Genomic DNA, 25,303 nt, shown 5'->3' on the forward strand with positions numbered 1-25,303 from the left:
GCAATCGAGCCTTTTTTGCCCCCTGCGTTTTAGAGGCTGTCTAGACGTATTGTCTTCCTTCGGTGGGGGAGGGGGCCCGAGCGCGCTGCGGACTGCCGGTCTGTAAAATGCCGGGGAAGCGTCCGAGGCCCGGCCTGCCCCCGCGTCTGTTTTGTGGGGGGGCTCAGTTCTGTGGGGAACTCCCAGTGAGAAAACTGCCCCTTGCTTTAAGGCTCCAGGGCACCCAGTGATCTCCCTGGGCTGTCAGGGGCTGGAGTTAGGTTCCTTCCCCCGCCTCCCGGGCATGCCTTCTGTGGTGTGTTGTGGCTAACCCTTTTGTAATTCAACTTTTTAAAAATTATCTCATTTTATAATTGTATGTTGAGAAGCAAGGGCTTTCCGTGGGACGTAGGACAGGATCATATATCTGAATTTGAGGATGAATTTAAATAAGTAGAAAGATGGAATCTGCCCTCCCATTTTTTCCAAACTGCTTTTTTTTTTTTTTTGCCAAAAAGAAGGCTAGTATTTTATGATCACTCCTGGTTTTTTTTGTAGAGGAAAGGATATTAGATTTGAAAATAGAAGGACCTAGAGTGAGTTCGATTCCACCAATTATAATTGGCATAAATTATAAGTAATATTGGCATAGTTTTAGTCGAAGTCGCATTTATCACAGTATTTTTGCATGCCAAAACGTTTTAAACAATTCCCATAGAGGGGTAAGATCGACACCTAATTCTTGCCTCACTGCTTTTACATTTTTCCAGAAATGGAGTCCTTATCTTAGGAGTTTTGTCTTTCAGTTTATCAAATACTATACTACTGTTTTGGATGACTTATGTAATGTTTCACTAGTCGTCTTTTTTATTTGTTAACTAGTACCAAATTTTATTATTTTATGTTGTATTGCTCTCATACTGCAGCTTAAGGACCCATTAATTTTTCCTTTGTGCGACCTTATGCAAGTAACTATGCACTTCTTAGTTTCTTCATCAGTAGAATAAAGAGGTTAGAATAAATACATGATGTCTGAGATTACTACTTTGTTACTTGGTCATGGTCTACTTATTCTTCAGTGACCCCTGGAACCACAGCGTGCCAGTGCTACCTGGGATTTTCTTGGCAAAGATAATAGAAAGGTTTGCCATCTCCTTCTCCAGTGGATTAAGACAGACGGTGGTTAAAGGATTCTCCCAGGTTAACACAACTAGTCAGTTACCTGAGGCTGGATTTGAATTCTGGTTTTCCTGACCCTAGACTCAGCACTCTATCCAATTAGCCATCTAGCTGCCCCTGAGATTGCTTCTAGTACCAATGTTTTGTGAGGAATTGGGATGAATTTGAATTTTCCATAAAATTATGTGAAATAAATCAACTTTACTAAGATAAGCATTCCTTTTGGTTTTGCACAATTGCAAAGGCAACACAGATGACAAGTATTTGTGAAGTTGCAAGATTTCCTCCCCAGTGCCATTTTATAGACATAGTATTTTAATGAGGGAATAACTTCACCCTACTCAACAAAACTATGATTTTTTTTTACCCATCCTGGTAGTTTTTGTGATGTCATGTTTATGAATCAATAACAGTATCTATTTTTAAATAATTTTGTGATACTTCTTAACCTTCTAATATAATTCTCTTACAACAGGAAAGATGAGTGGAAGGACCGATTTTGGGACAGAGCAGAATGCAGAAGTCTCACCACCACTACCTAGTAAATAATTTATTGAACATTTGTAAATGCTGAAACTTTCTGTAGTTTACTTTTCTTTGGCTTGAGAGATACTAAGGTTTAGACATATTTGAAATCGAAATTTTTCCAAAGTTGAAAAAGTACTTTCTACATATTTTAATTGTGTCATTGAAGAATGAATACTGTTAAAATGTAGAGTTTTTTCTTGTAGGTTTTTTGATTGTTTTTTTTTTTAACTTTGATAAAAAGACATAGGAATGGATTACATTCCGACGGAAGAGGAAAGAAGAGTCTTCGCTGAATGTAATCGAGAGAGCTTCTGGTACAGATGTAAGTCAAGTTATTTATTACATTTTAAGTAATTATTGTCTGAAAGTAATTAAGTGTCTGAAAAGATCACAGTGTTATCAAAACAAAGTTTCTTAACGCTTTTCAATTCTTGCTGAAGAACTGGTGAAGAGGTCACTTTTTTATAGTTTAATTAGCATAATTATTTCCTGATGGTATTTCAGTACTTAGTAACTTTAGCTAATATTTTTTGGGGGGCTGTTATATTGATAAGTATAATAAAATTAATTAACTCTCACTTTCTTATACCTTGTTAATAAATCTTGTTATAATTTTAGAAGTCATTCTTTCATCTAATATTTAGAATTTAAAATGATAGTGATGTTTACATGCAAAAATTTTTTGGGGGGGGGAATTGATATAGCAATGTAAGATGATCTAAACCTAATTTCTGACAGACTACTTTGTTTTTGTTTTATCAGGAATAGAGAGTCATTATCCATTTGTATCTTTTTGTTTCTCACATGTTATGCTATTAGGTTGGATGGCTTCTGGGTCTTTTTTATCTAGTCAGTTCCTGGATCATCTTACCTATTTGTTAACCAGTACCAAATAATTTTTATCATTACTGCTTTATGTTACAGTTTTAAGACCCCTTTCATTTTCTTTCTCAGTATTTCTGTTGAAAATTTCATCTTTTTCTTCCTCTAAACAAATTTCATTATTTTATCTAGTTCTACAAGGCAGGTAGGTGTCACATGGGATAGAAGGCTAGACCTTGAGTCAGGAGGAAAGACTTCGAATTTCACCTCAGACAGTATTCTGTCAATTTCCTCATCCGTAAATCATCTGCTTCACAGGGTTCTGTGGGGATCAAATGAGATAATATTGGTAAAGTGCTTTGCAAACCTTAAAGTACAATATATAAATGCTAATTGCTATTATTAGAAAGTGAATAAATATTTATATAGCGCTTACTGTGTTAAGCACTTTTGTTAAGCACTATTCAGATATCTCATTTTATGGTAATAATAAAATAACTCTACACTGATTGTCCTGACAGACAATAATCTGTAAATTAGTTTGTGTAGGATTGTCATTTTTATTATAATTTTTACAATTTATCTATAAATAGTGTCTTTCCAATTATTTAAGTCTTTATTTCTGTAGAATATTTTGTTTAATTTTATTCATATAAGTCCTGAGTTTATCTAGTTAGATTATGCTTATCTGTTATAATGGCAGTGTTTTCAGGGGAGAATGCCACAAAGCAAGGATCTTGGGGTTGTAAAAGCTGGACTAATCAGAGAAGAGAAAGATGAACAGTTGGCAGGAATCTGTTTCACAAAAGATCTTGTTAATAACAAGATGTGATTATCACATCTGACCTAAAGATACTATCTTGTGAAGGAGACTAAGCAAAAATACACGAAAAGTTAGGTGAAAATAGCAATTTGAGACAAGGCCCTGCGTTACTAATTGTTAGATTTTCATAGAAGTGCTATGTAATATACTCCTTTTAAGGGGTGTATAATGTGAGTTGTGAACCCAAAGCCAGTGCACATGAAAAGATGAACAGGATGGTTAAATGTTAAACTACATCGTAGTGGCTACTCTAGGAAGTGCATTGGGCCTTTAGAAAAGAGAGTTTGGCCTGAAGTATTTGAAGAAGACCTCATTAAAGAGGTGGCACTTGAATGACCTCTAGATCTACAGAATAGAGAAAAGAGAATTTCACACCCAAGTATTACCAAGAAAGACACAGACCTGTGATGAATGACCATTTCTCTACTATGTACCAGGGACTACGCTAAATACCATCCATCAGTGTAGTTCCTGCCCTCCAGGAGCTTAAGTTCTAATAGGGGAAGACAACACATAGATAAAGTTGGAACTGGAGAGGAGGTAAGAAAAGACAATGAGAATATCACATTCAAAGGAAGGTGTCCAGATTGGCCTGACTGGAACTATGTTGTGTGGGAATAATGGGAATGTTATTGTTCTGGAAATGTTTCGAGTAGACCTGGCAACAGACTTTCTGCTTTTGAAGAGCTAGCATAGCTAAACACAGAGCCACTCAGTGATTAGTTTTTTAATATAGCAGTCAGTGAAACAAAGGATAAAGAAAATAGTTCTCATTCCTTACAGGGAAGGATCTTACAGAGAAAGATCGCGATATTATTGATATTGTTTCCTCATAAGACGTTCAGAAGCAATAGTGTGAGAAAGCAATTTTTAAATGGCTCAGAGGCCTAACTAAGCAGTGTCATTCTGAGGAAATTTAATGATGGAATTGAAAGGACAGCAAAGAAGGATGGAAAAAATATGCAAAGATTTTTTTTTTTATGATAAACATTTCATTCAGTACCTGTTCCTAAACTTTCATCTTTGAAGAGCCAAGATAAACAGGACTATAATAAGAGCACCTACCTGTCCCTGATGAATTCATAAGTAATGAAAGAACTGGCCGATGTGATTGCTGAGCCACTGTTAGTGTTATTTGAAAGATTAAGAAAGATGGAAGAGGTGATATAAGATTGATGAAAGGCAAAGGTCCTGGTTTTCAGAAAAGAAAATTTTTAGAACAGAATCTGCAAGCTGTAAGTCATTGACCTTGACTTTAATTCCTGGGAAGAATCTAAAACAGATCATTAAAGAGAGATAGTGAATATGTAGAAAGGGAAGTGGTAATTACTAAAAGCCAGCATGACTTTATTAGAACTGGTCATTGCAGACTAACCTCATTTCTTTGACAAGCTTACTAAATAAATAAGTAGGGAGGGGAATGCTGTGAATGTAATCGTGCCTACTAGATCAAGTGAGGCTTCTGATAAAGTTATGCCATAGTATTCCTGTAGAGAAGATGGAGAGTTTCAAATTAGAGAATTAGACGGACTGATCGAGTTGTTTTTAATATCATTGTGACAAGAGTGTTTCAGTGGAATAGCCCATGGATCTATGCTTGGCACTAAGCTGTTTAACATTTTGATCAATGTCTTGGATAAAGGCAGAGATGGTATTTTAAGAGGCAGCTAGCAGAATAGAGTGCTAGACCTGAAGTCAAAAAGATCTGAGTTCACATTTGGCCTCAAACACTGACTGACTAGCTGTGTGACTGAACAAGTCACTTAACCTCTGTCTACCTTAGTTTCCTCAAATGTAAAATGAGAATAATAGCATCTACCTTGTAAGGCTGTTGTGAGGATCAAGACGTGTATTATATACAAAGTCCTTGGCATAGTGCCTGTCACATAATTTGCATCCTATAAATGCTAGCTGTTATTGCTGTATTATTACCATATTCACTGAATTTGCAGATGATACAAAGCTTGGAAAAAAAGTCAATACATTGCATCACAGAGTCAGGCTCCAATAGGGTCTTGACAGGCTAGAGCATTAGACTGGATCTAATAAGGTGAAAGTAAGTAGGAATAAATGTAAAGTTTTCCACTTAAGTAAAAGAAAAAGACCTTCCATATTATAAAATGAGGAAAGCATGATCAGAGGGCAGTTATTCTGAAAAAGGTCTTTGACTTGAGTGGATTACAAGCTCAGTAGAAAGAAGCCAGAAGAGTTAAGGGAATATTGGGTTGCATCAAGAGAATTTTAGGTATGGAGAGAGAGTGGTCTTACTGTACTTTGTTCTCTGAAGTGCTGCTTCTGAGCACCATGTTTTTTCCTCCAATTAATAGTATTTTATTTTTCTCAACTACATTAGTTTTTTAGTGTTTTGAGTTGCAAATTTTTTTTTCCCACCCCAAGATGGCAAGCAATCTGATACAGGCTGTACATGTACAATCATATTAAATGTATTTCCACATTAGTCAGGTTGTAAAACAAGAATCAGAACAAAAGGGGAAAACCACAAGAAAGAAAAAAAAGACAAAATAGTGTGCTTTCATCTGCATTCATAGTACATAGTTCTTTCTCTGAATACTGAGCACCATATTTTAGAAAGAACATTGATCTGTTGGGGAAGAAGGGAAGACTGGGACATCCAGGAAAGAGAGACTAGATAGTCTATATGATGTGTGATTTGGGTGTAAGGATGGGGTGGGTTCAACATAGAGAGGATTTATGGAACAGATCTTTACTTGATGTCTTCAAGTATTTGAAGGACTGTTGTGTAGAAGAGAGGTTTGACTTGGTCTGTTCAGCCCCAGTAGGCTTAAAACCATATTGGGTGGAAGTTGCAAAGAGGCAAATTTAGATTGGATGTTAAGAAAAACTTTCTAACAATTAGTGCTGGCCAAAAGTGGAATGGGCTCTCCTTCGAAGTGGTATATAGGGATTCCTCTTGTGTATGGATTGGATTAAATAGCCAGTGAAATTACTACCAAATCTTAAATTCTGTCATTCTTTGACAGTAGAACTATCACCACATTTGTCCTCTTAACCTCACAGCCATGAAAGTGCTAATAATAGAAATTGGAGAAAACAAAATATAGGAAAAGTTGTATCAGATATACACCAAGGAAGTACATGCTGGAGGTAGTATAATTTTTTGTGGATGTTACAAGGTGATTCTTAAACTTTCTGAGGAAAGTGAAGATCCTAAAGGTGTTAGAATAATTTTTAAAATAATATTTTAATAGTAATTAAATTATTATTTTAAAATGGAAATAGAAAATAAGTAACCACTGACCCATATACCTATTCTACTAGCTTTATTTTTAAAAATTTTTATTCATTTTGAACTTTTTTAGAAAAAGACCAAAACACATTTTTCAAAGAGAATTAAAAGGATTTTATTATAAATACATCATAGTAGCAGTACATTGTCAGGCTAATCAATGAAGATCAGCAATAGCTTCAAGGTGGGGACAACTTTTATAGGTAACTTTAAGACAATTTAGACAGGTCCACCTCAGCAAAAGAAGTTCCAGCATCTCATTCTTCCCTAAGGTAGCAAGAATTTTGCAGGTGAGGGGTACATGACAAAGAGCAGTTGATACAAAAACTGTAGACTGGGTGTCTCCATCCTCACCATCCTTCCCCCTACACTGTTGGATAAGCAGGACTTGGAATGATGGGTAACTGAGTCAACATAATTTTCAATGGAAGTCTTACATCAACATGAACAGAAATAAGGAATTTATCTCTTAACTCTCTCCTTGCTGCCCATATGTATGGAGTCACTTTTGAATCCAATAAGAGATATGCCATGGGATTCTTAAGACATAGATCAGTCACCCAGGCCTTTTAGTACATTTCTTTTTTTTTTTTTTATCCTTGGCACAATTTATTAAAGTCTTATAGTAAACAAACTAGTGTAAACATTTATGGATGAAAAAAATGAAATTTTAAATATGGTACAGAGGTCAATAAATAGCTAAACAGGAGCAAATACTAAAAGCGTAGATTTTTTCACATTAAGATTGAGTCACTGATTTCAACTTTGTCAAAATAAATTTCACCTACAAAACATGGCAATTTAGAACTTGATTTTGATTCAAGTTTTTAAAAACTACAGTTGCATTTTTATGTAAAAAAGCTGGAAAGTAAACTCTAAAGAACAAATTAAACATTTAGACATACTTTGACATGCTGTCAAAAGTTCTAGCCTGTAAAGGATTGGATATCTATTTAATAATAAGGTCCAGAATTCCATTTTCTTTAAACAATTTTCAATTACTCTTCCGTATGGCATGGAAATCTTGATGATCTTCTAATGACTATTAGTATAAAGTCTGTTCTTGATAAAAACAACACTAGATAGATGTTGTCTGATGCCTGAATAATGCTGAATGTGAGAAAACCAGCGAGACATATTCATATATTTCTCCTTTTCTTGAATTGTAAGGTCAACTATGAAACGATGAAGTCCATAGTACAATAAAATATCTGCTACAGTAAAACTATTACCAGCAAAATAGACTTTATCTTCAAGATATGAGTTAAGATCCTTCAACATACTTCGGATATCTTCCTTATTGGAGTGTCCATCAATGTGAGTTACTTTGTACTCTAACCACTGCTGAACGAGTGCCTTCTCTTCTGCCGTGTTCGCCAGCAGATGCTCTTTGTTGGCTTGCTTGACCAGATGAGCTGCAATAGTAGCTGAACCTGTTAAATTCGGCCCATTGTTTGTCTGAAGGACTGGAATTTGGCACTCTCCCTGAGCGCTGTACTTGTTCCCTCTCCTCAAGCCCAGCAACTTCTCCAGCAGCGTCAGGTCCTCCACCGCCGCCATCTTCGTGGACTTAACCGAGCTAGTACATTTCTTAAAAGAATATTTTCTTGTACACAACACAACATGAAAAGAGAATTCAATATAAAAACATGCTACATTTCATTTTTAAAGCTTGATTTTCTGTGCTTCCTTCTAAGTTTTGCTGTGTACTTTTTTCCTCCCTCCTTCCCCACCAGGACTGAGAAAAAAACTACTATTAGACGCAAAAATGTATATATATGTTAGGCCATACTATACAGATGTCTATTTATCAGGTTTTTCTCTGGAATTGAATAGTATCTTCCTTCATAGGTCTTTTGTAGTTAATTTGAGTATTTATAATACTCATTACATTATACATTATACATTGCATAAAACTGATTCCATTATTTCATGCAAGTCTTTGCATCTTTTTCTAAAATCAGTCAGTTCATCATTTCTTACAGCATAGTAGTATGCCATTACAATCATACACCATAACTTGTTTAGCCATTCCCCAGTTCATTTGCTTGGATGCTCTTAATTTTTTCCTTAACTTTTATTCAGTCCCTCTTATTTGATCTGTAAAGTAAAAACTTTTCCAAGAATTATTTTTGGACTTTTTGACCATTTGACATTTTTCTTTAAAGCAGGAGTGATGTTTATAATTTCACTGCCTTCTGAATATGAACCCAGATCTTCTCTACCCCCACAGTAACCACATATGGTTGGATTCTTTCTTCTTTGTTGCCATTACTGCAGACACCAATGCAGCAACCTCCTCATCCTCCTCTCCCATCCTTTCCTCATTCCCCCTTCTCCCTCCTTATTTTTAGTCAGCTTTTCATCAACATTTCTCTCACTTCTTTCGCACAATAACAAATTGTTTTCTTGAATGGTTAGAGCAGTTCACGGCTCTCCCAACAGTCTTTAAAATGCCCAATTCCCCACAACCCCTCCAGTGCTGACTATTCCCATCTTTGGTCATCTTTGCCAGTTTGTTAGGTATGCGGTAAAACCTCAAAGATATTTTGATTTACAGTTCTCCCATTAGTGCTTTGGAGCATTCTTTCATATAGTTGTTAACTAGTTTGTTTTTTGTTATTGTTCTTGTAAAATTTACTAGCAGTTCTTTTCTTTTGAGAATTGTTTGGTCATGTCTTCTGACCACATATATATTGTGGGAAATGTTAAATATTTGTATTAGTTTCCTATATACCTTGACTAACAGATCTTTATCAGAGGTACTTGGTAAAGAGATTTTCCCACCCAGTCCTTCCTTTCTTATTAGCTGGAATTCTTTTGTATATGTAAAAGCCTTTCAATTTCATATAAATTAAGTTATCTATTTCTCTTTTGTGATTACCTTTGTTCCTTCTTTGGTTATCTAGATACCCTTTTTTTTTATAGCTGTAAAAAAAAGCACCTGATCTGGTTCCCTGACTTTTATTTCAAGGTATTCTTTTTAATATTCAGGCCACTTCCATTTTGATCTTATGATGATATATGGTGTAAGATCTTGTTCTAATCCTAATTTCTGCCAAATTGCTTTCCAGTTTTCCCAGGAAGTCTTGCCAAATAGGGAATTCTTCCACAGGTAATTTACATTCTTGGACTCAGTAAACACTGGGTCACTCTGTTTCATTATTTCTGAGTCTTCCTTTCTAATCTGTTCTGCTAATCTACTTGGCTTTTTTCTTTTTAACCAGTGCCAAGGAGTTTTATTACTACTTCATAGTACACTTTGAGTTAGATGTGCTATTCTGTTCATTTCTACTTTTTTCCTTCGTTATTTCCTTTGAAACTATAGTTTGCCTGTCCCTACTAACAAAATTTGTTGTTTTCACTAGCTTGATGAAACATCCCCTTGATTGTTTGGTATAACATTAAATCTAAATCTAATCTAGGTAGTATCATGTTTATTATATTGGTATGGCCCAACCACGAGCTCTGAAGATTCTTCTAATTATTTATCATTCTTTATTTCTTCAGCAAATAATTTTATAATTCTGTCTGTACTGGTCTTAACAGTGCATTGGTGGACTGACTGCAAGATATTTTGTGCATTTTTATTTTTTGGGGGGGAGATATAAAATCATCTTTATTTGCAGACAAAATGTTGTTTCACTTTAAAAAACCCAAAGAATCATCAAAGAAAGTAAATGAGGGAATTAATAGCTTAAATAAAGTAGAAAAATACAAAATAAATCAAAAGCATCATTTCTGTATAAAGAAATAAGCAATTTTGGGGGCAGAGCCAAGATGGCGGAGTAGAAAGACTCACATACACATAGCTCCGAACCCACAACCCAAAGGAATAAGCAATTTTGAAGTATACAATATGACACAGAGAAAAATTAAAATAAAATTATCTGTTGTGTAAACTTACTACACCTTACACAAGACAGGTTTTCATAAGTAGAGCCTTTCTAACTACATCAAAAGTGATTCAAATATGGAATATACTGCAAATTCTGAGCTTCGTCCAGAAAGACAAGCAATATAACTGGGTTTCTCAGTGAGTAGTTTTACAATCAATGTACTCCCAAGAGGTGTGTGGTACTTGATTCCTCTTGTACTTTTTTTTATTTTCATTTTTAACACAGTTCATATCACATAAAACAATTCCAGCTTTTGGTGAAGTAATAGTTCTTTTAAAGCATTTACAGTATAGACCACAAACGAATTTTTTTTTTAACATTAACCAACTGAGACATAAATAATAACCCTGTATGCTAACTTCACAAGCCCTTGACCTAATTGTCTCCACACTCTTACTCATAATTACAGGACCCTCACTTATTGTTGTTGGTCTAAAGTCCTAAACCTAATAGCTTAATTTTAGAGTTAGACTCAGATGTTCCCCTACCAACAATCTATAATTTAATAGATCTGGTATTAAACTTACAAACCTTTTGACTATAGGAAATTGCCACCAAGAGTAGGGACATTGCAGGGAAACAGTATCTTCCCAACTTCATGTCAATTCCAGGCAGGAGTAGATTGTCAATTTGCATTCAGTCAGGCTTAAAGTCTGCCAGGTGTCAGTAGGGAAACTGAGTCAGGAGAATCCTACCTCAGCCCAGGCTGAACAGCCGCTCTCTCACCCTTCCCATGAGATCACCTTTTGCAGTTCCTACCAGCATCTCACAGGCTTACTGGCATCATGGATTGGAGGCTCAGACCACCTTTCTTGCTACCCCTGGAGTTAGACTCAGAAGAACAGTCACTTAATAGTCCCATGGCATCCCTTAATGTTGAAGCTGCCAGATCCTGTTTTATCCTGATTGTATTTCCACAATAATCAAATTGTTTCTTTCTAGCTGCTTGCAGTATTTTCTCCTTGACCTGGGAACTCTGGAATTTGGCCACAATATTCCTAGGAGTTTCTCTCTTGGGGTCTCTTTCAGGAGGTGATGGGTGGATTCTTTCAATATTTATTTTGCCTTCTGGTTCTAGAATATCAGGGCAATTTTCCTTGATAATTTCATGGAAGATAATGTTTAGGCTCTTTTTTTGATCATGGCTTTCAGGTAGTCCCATAATTTTTAAATTGTCTCTCCTGGATCTATTTTCCAGGTCAGTTGTTTTTCCAGTGAGATGTTTCACATTATCTTCTATTTTTTCAAACTTTTGGTTTTGTTTTTTAGCTGCTTGGTTTATCTCATAGTCATTCATTTCCCTGAACTCGATTCTCTCTTTCAAAGAACTATTTTGCTCAGTGAGCTTTTGAAACTTCTCCTTCATTTGGCTAATTCTGCTTTTTAAAGCCTCCTTTTTCCTCGTTGGCTTTTTGGACCTCTTTTTCCAATTAAGTTAGCCTCCTTTTAAAGGTGTTGTTTTCCTCAGCATTTTTTTGGTTTTCCTTTAGCAAGCTGCTCACTCGCTTTTCAATCTCTTCTGTTGCCTGAGACCAGTTTAAGTTCACTTTGGAGGCACTGGAGGCAGGGGCCTTGACTTCCTGTGACAGTATGCCTTGTTCTTCCTCATCAGAAAGGATGGGAGGAGACACCTGTTCACCAAGAAAGTAACCTATGGTCTTACTTTTTTTTCCCCCTTTTTGGGGTATTTTCCCAGCCAGTTACTTGACTTCTGAATCCTTTGTCAAGAGGATGGTCCTATTGCCCCTCCTCTTCCTAGTACCATGTTCTAGGCAGAGATTTGATTAAGCTGCTCAATTTCCCAGGGCTTTGGGTGGGGGTGGGCTGGGCCAGGCCAGGCCATCACTCAGGGCTGAGATTTAGATCAGCTGCTCCCTACCACCAGAGGCTTTAAGCTGAGCTACCTGGACAAGGGGACCCAGGTTGCTTCCCAGCCACTGTGGCTGCCTGCAGTCTGCTGCTGCTGTTGCCTGGGGCTGTTGCTGGAGGAACCCTGTTCCCCTCTTGCCCAACTGGGAAAGCCCTCCCACACTAACCTTTGAAGCTTTTTCTGTGGCTTGTGGGTTGAGGGATCTGGGATCCTCCCTGCTGGGAACTCTGGCACGGAGGTCTGTCAGGGCCAGTTTCTCCCAGTGCCATGGAGGCACTGGGCTCTGCTCCACTCTGTGTCCTATAAGATAGACTTTTCCTGTCGACCTTCCAGGTTACCTTTGGCTGGAAACCCCTTTTGCTCTGTTCTGTGGCTTCTGCTGCTCTAGAATTTGTTGAGAGTAATTTTTTACAGGTAGTTTGTGGGCTGTGGGGGGGAAAGCGCTAGAGTATATGCATCTTTCTACTCTGCCATCTTGGCTCCTCCCCCTATTTTGTGCATTTTTAAATTTATTTTGAATACAACTTCCCTTTTCACTATTTTCTCCTGTATTTTATTACCGTAATATAGAAATGTTGAGTTTTGCAGGTTTATTTTGTTTCATATTACATTACTGAAGCTATTGAAAAATCTATTAGTTTTTTCACTGATTCTCTTGGGTTTTCTAAGTAACCTCTCATGTCAGCAAATAGGAATAGTTTTGTGTCCTTTCTGCCCATCTTGCCTTAATTTCTCTCTCTTCATGCTGTTGCTAGCTTATTTCTTGAACTATGTCAAATAGCATCAACTAAAAAGTTAGACCCTTACTACTATATTTATTAGGGATTCTTCTAGTACTTCCCCCATTGCATATAGTGTTAGCTTTTGATTTTAGATACATGTATTTTAAAATCATATTTTTTAAAGATCCTTTTATGAAAGACCGATTTTCAAAGTACCTGTGTTCTTCTAGTATTATGTGAGTCATGGAACAAAGTCTCAGAATTGAAATTGAAGATCCCCTAAAGGCTAATGGAGAGTGACCTGAGAAGGCTTTATCCCTTGAAAAACATGACTCCAAGAAGTGAAATAAAGGATATCATCAAAAGAAATGTATGGATTGAAAAGATTTCTTCATAACCCATCCCCTTCCTACTTTTCCAGTTATCTTACACATAGCTGCACTCTGTACCCTCTACAATCTAGCCATTTTCACCTTCCACACATACTTCTCCATTCCTTAAACTTAGTCTCTCCCATCCTCAGAATGTACTCCTCCTCCCCCAACCCCTGGCCACCCTTCCCCCGTGTCTTAGAATCCCTTGTTTCCTTCAAGACTCAGCTCAGCACTAGTTTCTTCAGGAAATGTTTTCTGATTTCTCCATTTCTCCTTTACACCTCCTCCACTGCACGTACCTGCAGTTGGTGGTGCATCTTCTCCTCAAACCAGTTGTCTTCATTTTGTGTATACTGTGTTATGTTAGTATATTTACATCTTGTATCCTCTTTTAGGATATAAGTTTCTTGAGGGCAGGGACTTTCACTTTTGTCTTTCTATCTCTAGTGCTTAATAAATGCTTGATTGATAATCCATCCTGTACATTATTGTTAACTTGTACATTAAAAGGTGAGAGTGGATAATTTTCAACATTTAAAAAGTCTTTTGTGCATGAAGTTTGAGAAGGGGGCTCCTGGTTATACATTGACCTACGCTTAAAATTAATTAGCAGAATCTTTAAATAAGGATGAGGACCATTTGTATGTACATATTGGAATAGGGGTGTGTGTGTGTGTGTGTGTGTGTGTGTGTGTGTGTGTGTGTGTGTGTGTGTGTGTGTGTGTGTACATATATATATGTAGGTTTCTTTGTTTTTTTCTGGGGTCAGACTTGTGATTTCACTGATGAGGGAGAAAACTCCCTTGAATAATGCAGATCAGCTACAGCTTTGCAAGTTGAATTCTACAGAGTTGCCTGGGAGTACTGAGAATACGATTTGCCCAGGGTAACACTGTCAGTCTGTGTCAGATATGAAACTTGAGCCCTGGTCTTCTTGTCTGTGAGGCCAACTTACTATCCATCATGATGCATTTCTGTCTCTGCACAGGCGTATCCCAGTCCTCCTTGTCTGTATAATGAGAGACTTGGACCGGACAGCCTCTAAAGTCCCTTCTAATTCTAAATCAATGAAAATACACATACACACTCAATATGTGTGTATGTATATATATGCATACTGACTTTAGGATCTACTTATTTCTGGGGGAATGACAGTTTTAATCCATAAAATGATTTTTTTTTTAGACTAACTGGTAAAGTTAAACCAAGGAAAAGCCAACAAGTGTATGGGCTTAGTACATTGTAAAATCTTCCTCAAGCTGAAAATCAGTAAGGAACTGAGACTGTTTAGCAAGGAGAAGACAGGATATGCTGTCTTCATGTAGTAGCAGGTTATCATGTGGAAGAGTTATAGACTCATTATGCTTGACCCCAGAATGCCTCTGGCCACCAGGTGGTTACTCTAGAGGATTAAATTGTTACTCAATATAGGGAAAAACTTCTTTAAAATTAGAGATGTCCCCAACCACAGTGAGTGTCTCAGAAGGTAATGCATTCAGCCATGATTCCAGAGAGCAGTGATGAAGCATGCTGCCCTCCCCCTGACTGAGAGGTGATAGACTTGGTGCAGAACGCGATACCTTTTCTTTGGGCATGGCTACAGCAGGAATTTGTTTGACCAGGTGTACTTATCACAAGAGTTTTCTTTTTCTTTTTTTTCATTGGTAACAATTGGAGTAGGAGAAATCAAATCGATTTTTATTCATTAAAAAAGATACTATGTTTCTTGTCACTGGAAAACTTAAGGTAGAAATTGGGTAACCATTCTGGGGGGACGTTGAAGATAGAAATATCCGGTTGAACTCTGTAGTTTCATGGTATTCATTAGAAATTCATTGGACTTCCCCCCAGAAAAATTTTTTTTCCGTATGTCTGATATTCAGAAAACCTATTCTTAAAAGAAGGAGCTTTACTCTGACACTATGGAAATATTTTTTGTTTTGAATTTGCTTCAACTTTATTAATTATTATCCTATTAATAAGTGCTCCTATAAAGTAGCACATAAAGTAGATTGATTGTATGTACATCCCACATACAGACAGCATGTGCACTAGATATATTTTACTGTTTGCATCGATGATTTCATGATGTTAGCTGTCAAAGAGACTGTTTCTGTCAGTGCAGATCAGCACCCCTTCTTCAGAGGTCCCTTCACCTCGCAGTACCCAGTGCTAGGTCTATACTTTTGAAGAGGGGCTGATTATTATTAACATACATAACTAAGCAAAAGAAGTTCTCATGTTATTCATGTCCAAAATTGTATACCTTGTTCTGTTTTTTCAGTCTGCCACCTCTTTCAGGAGGTGGGGATTGTTCATTATCTCTGGAATCGTGGTTGATCACCATAATGATCAAAGTTTGTAAGGTAGAGAAATTCCATTTAAAATAACTGTAGACAATATAAAATATTTGAGTCTTACCTACCAAGACAAACTCAGAAACTATATGAATACATTTACAAAATACTTCACACAAATAAAGTCAGATCTAAACAATTGGTAAAATATCAATTGTTCATGGATAGCCAGAGCTAATATAATAAAAAAAAAAGCCTACCTAAATTAATTTACTTAATATTCAGTACCATACCAAACTACCGAAAAAATAAGGAACTAGAAAAAAATAATGAAATTGATCTGAAAGAACAAAAGGTCAAGAACATCAAGAAAATGAATGGGAGGAAAATACAAAGGAAGGTAGCCTAGCTATACCAGATGTAAAACCATATCATAATAAAGTGGGAATCATCCGAACTATTTGGTACTGGCTCAGAAATAGAGCAGTGTATCAGTGAAATGGCTTAGGAACACAAGACACAGTAGTCAGTGACTATAGTCATCTACTGTTTGAGAAACCCAAAGACTCCTGCTTCTGGGATAAGAACTCATTATTTGACAAAATAACTGCTGGGAAAACTGGAAAAGAATAGAGCAGAAACTAGGCATAGACCAACATCTCATACCCAATGCCAAGATAAGTTCAGAATGGGTACATGATTTAGATGTAATGGCTGATACCATAAACAAATTAGGAGAGCAAGGAATAGTTTGCCTGTCAGATCTATGGAGAAGGGGAGAAATGACTAAACAAGAAATGGAGAAATTGTGGATAAAATGGGTAATTTTCATTGCGTTAAATTAAACAAGCTTTTGCACAAACAACCAACGTAACTGAGATTGCTTCTTTCCTAATTTTTTCGAGCTGTTGTCTCTGATAAAGACCTCATTTCTCAAATATATAGAGAACCGAGTTAAATTTATGCAAGTCATTCCCTAATGGATAAATGGTCCGAGGATATAGATAGTCATATGAAAAAAAACTCTAAATCTGTATTGATTAGAGAAATGCAAAATAACTCTGAGGTACCACTTCACAGCTATAAGAGTGACTAATATGAACAAAAAAGGAAAATGATAAATGTTGGGGAAGATGGAAAATTGGAGCACTAATGCATTATTGATGGAGTTGTTAATTGATACAACCATTCTGGAGAGCAATTTGGAACTATGCCCAAAGGGCTATAAAACTGAATACCCTTTGATCTAGCAGTACCAATCTAGCAGTACCATTAGTAGGTCTGTATCCCAAAGAAGTCATAAAAAGGAAAATTATCCACTTGTACAAAAATATTTATATTTATAAATATATAGATATAAAATGTTTATAGCAGCCCCTTTTGTGGTGGCAAAGAATTGGGAATTGAGGGGATGCCCATCAATTGGGGAATGGCTAAACAAGCTGTGGTATGTGAATGTAATGGAATACTGTCGTAGTGAATGCTATTGAAATGATGAGCAGGCAGATTTCAAAAACACCTGGAAAGAGTTAGATAAACTGATGCTGAGTGAAGTGAGCAGAACCAGAGAACATTGTACACAGTAACAGCTACATGGTGTGATGATCAGCTATGAGAGAATTAGCTCTTCTCAGCAATACAAAGGTCTAAGACAATGCCAAAAGACTCATGATGGAAAATGCTATCCCCGTCCAGATAAACAACTATGGAATCTGAATGCAGATTGAAGCATAGTATTTTCACATTTTTTGGTTTTCTATATTCTTTCTTGTGATTTTTCCTTTTTGTTGGAATTCTTCTTTTACAACATGAGTAATGTGGAAATATGTTTAACATAATTATATATATAGAATTCATCAGATTTCTTGCTGTCTTTGAGAGGGAAGAGGGGATATAGGGAGAGAGAAAAACTTAGAACTCAAAAACTTAGGAAAATGAATGTTGAAAACTGCATGTAATTGGAAAAAATAAAATACAGTTAAATAGAGGAGAAGTTTGTAAAGTCTTTCAAAATTGTTTTCTCTGTGTTATTGAATTCTAGTTCTGCTCGCTTCACTCTTTAAAAAAGTCTAAAAGTTAATCATTTTAATTCTTACTAACTTTTTAAACCAATCTTCCTAAGCGTAAAAATCTTTGCAACTTCTTTTGTGTTGACAAATTGTTCTTTCCTCCTCTACAGCTGTTCCCTTTTCTGCAGCAAGTATGTTGGTTACTCAGGGATTAATTGTTAAAGGTAAATATTGAATATTTGGATTGATTCTTAATTTTCCAAAAATTTATGGATGCATTTTTGGTTTTGCATCTAGCTATAAAGGGTAGAGTTGAATTACATGACTTTTTATATGCTTTCCTATGTCCTTTCTCCCTCTAAGTTTTACAAGTCTAAGGTTTGCAAAGCATTTTCCTCATTTTCCTATGAAGTAGTGAGTAAAAATATTGGCCTTGTTTTATAGTTGATGGTACTGAGACCTAGAGAAGGCAAAAGACTTTTCTGAAGACTGAGATATATAGTTTGAATATTTGTGGTTTGCTACTTGCTATTATGATTCAGTTAATTTTATTCCCAGACCCACTAGGCAAGGGGAAGGTACCTGATTACCAAAGCTAACCCATCTCCATGTGCCTTTTATCCTCTCACTTTCTTTCAGCTTTGGTCTTTCACTAGACCCTGATGTCCCTTTAGGCTGTTTTCCTCTATCTTTCCTCCTTTTTTCTGTGCTTTTCTTAGCACTTTGGAATCTGGCTTAACAAATTTGTGGCTTAACTGAAACTAGTCTTTCCAAAGTTACTAGTGAACTATGATTGCCAAACCTCATGATCTTTTATCAGTCCTCATCCTTCTTAACCCTGTGCTGCATTTAATTCTGTTAGATAAAGCATTTTTTAAGTGCTTACTATGTGGCATGCACTGTGCTAAGCACTGGTTTAAATAATGTTTTTCTCTCTGGGGTTTTGAAATACTACTTCTTTCTTCTCCTCATGATAAAAGCTAATGTTTACGTATTGATTTAAGGTTTGCAGTATTCTATATAGGCAACTGGTGGCACATTGGGTAGAGCATCAGGTGTGGAGTTGGGAATACCTGAGTTCAAATTTAGCCTCAGGTATTTATTAGCTGCATGACCCTGGGCAAGTCACTTAACCTACTAGCAGCACCTACTTCACAGAAGGTTGTGAGGATCAAATGAGATAATGTTTTTTAAAAACTTAGCATGGTGCCTGGCACATAGTAGGTGCCATATAAATGCATAACTGTTCTTTTCCCCTTATATTACCTTATTTGATCTTCACAACCATATGATGAAGTGGGTACTACTGTTATCCCCATTTTGTAGTGACTTGCCAGGCAGGATTGAAATCGGGTCTTTCTGACTCTTGAGTCATAATCTAGAATGCCACAGTGTAAAGCCCATTACATCCTGGTTCCAACCTTATGTCTCTTGTTCTCACGCTTTGCATTCCAGCAAAATTGGCCTTATCTCTGTTCTGCAAATGAGCCTTTGTATTTATCAGCTGTTACTCATGTCTGCAGTGCAGTCCTTTCCCACCTCTGCCAGCTCAAGCACCACCTTCTGTACACAATTTTTACTTATCCTAGCTGTTAGTACCCTTCCTCCTTAACTTACATGTTTTTATTTTGTATTTATCCTCTATGTACTTACATAGGTACATAATTCTCTCCAGTAGATTATAAGCTCCTTGAGAGAAGGAATTGTATTTTCAGGGATTAGCACAGTATTTATAACACAAGGGTCACTGCTGGTTGAGTTGTTTATTGCTTGGAAAGGAGGAGCAAAAACACTTAGAAGTTCAGGAATATCTCCTATCTCGCCAAATACAAATTCATTTTGGTTAACTGGCCCCTTCCCCAAAATTCGCACAGTTAATTGGAGAGAGGTAAAGTGGTCTAGTTGAAAGAGGCTCTAGGTCTAATCTCTAGGGCAAACCCTGCCACTACTAGCTTTTTGACTCAAGATAAGTTATTTTGCCTCTATAGGCCTGCTGCGTGTAAAATATGGTGGTTCCACTTAACTACTCCTGCCTAGGCAGATCTTTTCTTAATCCTTTTGGTTGTTATTAGACTCTTCCTTCTTGAATTACTTTATTTGTGTATTATTATATGTTCTCAGAACAGTAAGTTTGCAGCTTTTTGTTTTTCTTGGTATCTAATTGCCCAGCACAGATCCTGGCAAATAATAAGTGCTCAATAAATGTTGGTTGAATTGAGTTTAATAACTTCAGGATTAGTGGCAAAACTAGAAAAAACTCAGGGCTTACACTTTAAGGATCTCTCCCATAATCACCATAATTGTCATTAACAATAAATATTTTGCCCCTGGAATATCCAGCACTGATGACTAGAGAGTATCCAGTAATGACATTAGGATTAGGAGGTACAGCTAGATAGGTTGGTGATGTTTTGTTTTCTTCAGCAGCTGTGGGAGTGATTGGTTGATTACATTGATTACGCTATGATTTATGAAGGAGTATTTAGAAGTACTAGAAAGTAGGGAGGTTGTTGGTGTACAGACAGTTTGGTAGAGACAAACTGATCATTTATTTGGAATCTAGACAGTGTGTTTCTGGCATAAAGAGACTCTTTGGTTAGAGTTGGATGAGGAATGAGTATGAGGAATGAATTTTCAGGAAGAGATCAGGAATCTACAGGTGCTTTAAAAAACAGCTGCCATGAACCCAGTACTGGTCTCTTCTCAGTTTAGAACTTTTGGAGGTTTTTTCCTTGGATTTTTTCTAGTCTTTAAAGTACATTGAGGGAGATGTTGAGATTGTAAACATGACATTTTTACCTTTCAAAAATTCTTTATATTCAAAACAAGTCTAATTTGCTTTTTTATCAGTGCCAGTTTTTTAGGGTGTTTTATACTGTTCAAAACAATTTATTACTTTCTACTAATATGTAATGTTATAAATTTAATTTTCTTTCTCTGTCTCCTTACTGTTAAACTTCCATCTTCATTATTTTCCTGAAATTTCCTTTTATTTTACTCTTTACTATTTCACCAATTTTTTTGCTGCTGCTTGAAGTTCTAAGACAGGAAGCCGTATGGATCACTTAAAGAGCTCTTTCAGTTTTGATACAATTTTGTAACTTTACTATTAAATTTTCCTACATAATACATTTGATATGATCTGGTTTAAATCCTTACAGTTATAATAAAACCTTTTAATTTATATTTATCATTTATATAAATGTATCTCTTCCCTCCCACCCCTCCAGAAATGAATGTTATTTATTGAGAAGTTACTTTTCTTTTATTTTTAGGAATTCTTTCCAGTCACCCTAAATATGGTTCTGTCCCTAAACTTGTATGTAAGTATAAAACAATCACTGGTGTTAATTTTGTTTGGTTCTTATTCTCTAACAATTGCAACATTTTCTTCAGAGTGAAATTTTAAACATTATCAAATTTGTTGTCATTTTAATCCATAAAATATTCTTTTCATGGAATGTTCTCCTATTAGAAAATTTAGTCTACTTCCATAGTATGAACCAGAACTATTCAATTAGCACCAACTCTTAAACAAAGGAAAACAACATATCTATAGCGCACTGTGTTGCTCTTTGGTAATTGCTTATAAGAATCTCATTACACTTGAAGACTCAAATATTTTGTATAGATGTAGTAGACTTTATAATAAAAATGTGAAAGAATGTAAATATTTTGCCTTCATGTAGTGCTTTACAGTTTTGTTTTTCTTGAACTTCTTTTACACATATTGTTTGATTGATCCTCACAATAACAGTTGACATAGTTAGCTTTGGTATTACTGTCATCAGCAGCAACATTCCCATTTTATATATGAATAGAGTAAGACGGAAGATTAAACGACTTCTCCAAGATCATCATGGAGTTGATAAATAGTGGAACGTGTTATAAATATAGAACTAAGACCAAAACCCTTCTCTTCAGACTCATTTCAGTGCTCTTTCCACTGTATCTTGTTTTCTAGAACATTCATAAAATCCATGTTAATTGATTTCACTGTAAAGACATTAGGCCTCTATTAATTTTAAATAATAACTTTATTTTTTTTTAAATGTGTTATGGTCATTTTCTTTGATCAAATCTTTGGGTTTGAGATACAAAAATGTGTCGAGCTTATTCATTGCAGTGCCTGCAAAATTATTTCTTAGGACTTCATATTCCTCTGTGAACTAAAGACCTAATTAGAACTGCAGTCTATTTAATGTATGTTTTTTTTAAAGTTTTGACCAATATGCACATTGTGAGTCAAATTTGTTTCTTTATAATTAAGTTGCTTGTGTAATGGGATACTTTGCTGGAAAAATTTCCTATGTGAAAACCTGCCAAGAGAAGTTTAAACGGCTTGAAAATTCTCCTCTTGGAGAAGCTCTGCGTCTGGGACAGGGACGTCGACTTGCATCACCTGGGTAAGGAAGATTCTGATTCTTTTGAATAACTTCTTAAAAATGTTAAATTTCTGTCTTAAAAGTGATAGGACATGAGCTAAATGCTGCCGTTGTTCAAGGGCATGACAACTTTGCCTACGAGTGCACTGTCAACTTTCCACATGCTGCAGGCTGAATCTAATTTTGCATAAAATGGAACAGGACTTAGTTACCCTCACCTTAAAATATAGAAAAGCATCCTACAGGGATTGCATGTCCCAGAATGTTATATTTTATCTTGATATGAGTTGCCCAACTCATTTAGTTTATTCATTTTGCACTTCAGATTGCTTTAAATTCAATGAAATAGAGTCTCTAGTGAGAATTTATTTATACTGTAGTTTGAGGTGTGGAAGTGGTATTCCCTGTTCCTCTCTATTTTTCATCATTCTCTTGACATTCTAGATTTTTATTTTTTCCAAATGAATTTTGCTATTATTTTATCAAGTTCTATAAATTATCCTCTTGGTTATTTATTCGGTATAGCGTTAAAATTATAATTGATTTTGATAGTATTGTCATTTTTGTTATGTTGACTTGACTTAGTCATAAGTGCTGAATATTTCTCCAACTGTTCAAGTATTTAAGGAGCACTTTGTAATTAAATCTATGCAAGTCTTTTGTGTGCCTTAGTCAGGTTGATGCCCAGATATTTTATACGTTTCATAGTTATTTTGAATTGGATTTTCCTTTCTGTTATTATTTCTTATGTTTTGTTATTATTATATAGAAGTGCTGTTGATTTTGAGGATTTTGTAGCCTGCAGCTTTGCTGAAGTTATTGTTTCAGTATCTCTTCAGATTTACTAGGATTTTCCAAGTATCATGTTATCATATATCATCAGCAAATAGAGATTGTTTAATCTCCTAGTTACCTATTTGTTTATGCCTTTTAATTTCTCTTGTCCTGTTGCTAGCAGTTCCAGAACTACATCAAATAATAATGGAGAGAGCAGGCATCCTTGCTTCATTTGTCATACATTTATTGGAAGAGATTCTGATGTGTTCTCATTGCATATGATATTTGCTTTTGGTTTTAGATGCTTTTTATGATATTTTTAAAAGTCCCTATAACCCTGTACTTTGAAGGGTTTTTATGATAAAAGAGTGTTGCATTTTGTCAAAGGCTTTTTCTGCATCTATTAAAATGATAGTGTGGTTTTGGGCATTTTGGTTTTTAATAGATTAATTACATTAATGTTAGTCGTTGTTAATCATGAGGGCTTATGGAAAATTATGTCAAAATTTGGTTGTCCAGAGAAGTTCATCAGTATTGTATGTCAATTTCATGAAGGCATGTTTGCCCGGGTTTTGGATAGTGGACAGTGCTCTCGTGCCTTCCCAGTCACCAGTGGAGTGAAACAGGGCTGTGTGCTTGCTCCCATGCTTTTCAGCATGATGTTTTCAGCCATGTTGTCAAATGCTTTCAATGAAGATGAACACGGCATCAAGGTCAGCTACCATACTGATGGTAAGTTCTTCAATTTGAAAAGGCTGCAAGCCAAGACCAAAGTGGAGGGAGTGTTGGTGCATGATTTTCTGTTTGCAGATGATTGTGCACTCCATGCAGCCTCTGAAGCTGAGATGCAACAAAGTGTGGATCAGTTCTCTGCTGCCTGTGCTAATTTTGGCCTAATAATTAATACCAAGAAAACACAGGTGCTCCATCAGCCACCACCACACCATCCATATGTGGAACCATCAATTACAACAAATGAAGAAGTTTGGAATGCTGTGGATAAGTTCACTTACCTTGGTAGTGTACATTCCAGGGAGGTATACGTTGACAATGAGGTTGATGCGTGCATTGCCAGAGGTAGTTCAGTGTTTGGGAGATTCCAAAGAAAAGTTTAGGAGAGAAGAGGTATTAGACTGACTACCAAACTGAAGGTCTACAGAGCTGTTGTGCTGACCTCATTGTTGTATGCCTATGAAACGTGAACAGTCTACCAGCGCCATGCCAGGAAACTGAATCACTTCCATTTGAACCATCTTAGGAAGATTCTGAGGATCACCTGGCAGGATAAGATACCAAACTCTGAAGTCCTTGCTTGAGCTGAACTGCCAAGTGTTCAAACTGTGCTTCAGAAAGCACAACTCCGATGGGCTGGTCATGTTGTTCGAATCCAAAATATGCACACATGCCAAAAAGACCATTTTATGTAGAACTTTCATGGGGCAGGCGATCACATGGTGGTCAGAAGAAGCAATACAGGGACACTCTCAAGATCTCTCTCAGGAACTTTGGATTTGATTGTGAGACACGGGAGACACTGGCACAGGTCCACTCAGCATGGTGTGCCAACATCAGAAAATGTGTTGTGCTCTATGAGCAAAACAGAATTGAGACAGCATAAAGGACACATAGGATGTGCAGATTTGGAATAACCACCCCAAATATTCACATGGACTATCTGTGCTGTCTGTGGTAGATCATTCCAAGCTTGTATCGGTCTGATCAACCGCAGTCGGACACACGGTGAAACTTCATTTTATCATGGTGATGTCATTTTGGTCCTCTTTGAGAACGAAGGACAACTGATTGTTTTCCTAATGTCGAACTGTTCTTACATCCTTGGTATAAATCCCATTTGATCACAATGAATTATTTCTTGAATAAATAAATAATCTTTTGACTAGGATCCTTTTCTGAGACTCATACTTGATGTGTCTCACAAAAGGATTCTGGCAGGGTATTGGTTTTTTTCCTCATTTTTTGAGACTAATTTCTGAAGTATGAGGTACTAACTTCTATAATTTTGATATATTTTTTCTGTGAATCCATCAGGGCCAGTAGTTTTTTTCTTTGGTAGTTTCTTTATAGCTAGACCTATTTCCTTTTCTGAGGTTGGGTTATTTACACATCTTCATCTGGTCTTCTAAATACTTTGCTTTATATTTTTGAAAGTATTCTTTTGTTTATTATGTGTTCTTAATTTTGTTAGCATACAACCATGCATAATATGTTCTGATTATTTCTTCTGGTTTTGATGTGTTTTTAACTTGCTCATTTGCTATTTTATTGATTTTATTTTTTGCTCTCTTTTATAAGGTTAGCTAAGGGTTTATCAATTTTTTTTTAGTCTTTTCAAAGAACCAGCCTTTAGTTT

General features: G+C 36.1%; 1 protein-coding gene and 1 pseudogene across 5 annotated transcripts in view; one reads left to right on the forward strand and one right to left on the reverse strand.

Moving 5' to 3' along the window:
- OCIAD1 (OCIA domain containing 1) overlaps positions 1-25,303 on the forward strand; it is a 48,754-nt gene that overhangs the window by 5,974 nt on the left and 17,477 nt on the right. For 3 of the 5 annotated variants that reach the window (XM_072620725.1, XM_072620722.1, XM_072620723.1), the window contains exons 2-6: positions 1,634-1,699; positions 1,928-2,008; positions 17,941-17,994; positions 21,046-21,093; positions 22,041-22,176. In XM_072620725.1, the coding sequence (XP_072476826.1) occupies positions 1,639-1,699; positions 1,928-2,008; positions 17,941-17,994; positions 21,046-21,093; positions 22,041-22,176 (380 nt within the window). In that variant the 5' untranslated portion in view covers positions 1,634-1,638. Of the gene's footprint in view, positions 1-199; positions 1,122-1,156; positions 1,180-1,633; positions 1,700-1,927; positions 2,009-17,940; positions 17,995-21,045; positions 21,094-22,040; positions 22,177-25,303 lie in introns of those variants that run through there. The other 2 variants (XM_072620726.1, XM_072620727.1) reach the window with 2 other exon arrangements.
- LOC140511580 (eukaryotic translation elongation factor 1 epsilon-1 pseudogene) lies at positions 7,183-9,528 on the reverse strand (annotated as a pseudogene).

The sequence above is a fragment of the Notamacropus eugenii genome, chromosome 6 (assembly GCF_028372415.1).
Source record: "Notamacropus eugenii isolate mMacEug1 chromosome 6, mMacEug1.pri_v2, whole genome shotgun sequence".
NCBI lineage: Eukaryota > Metazoa > Chordata > Mammalia > Diprotodontia > Macropodidae > Notamacropus > Notamacropus eugenii.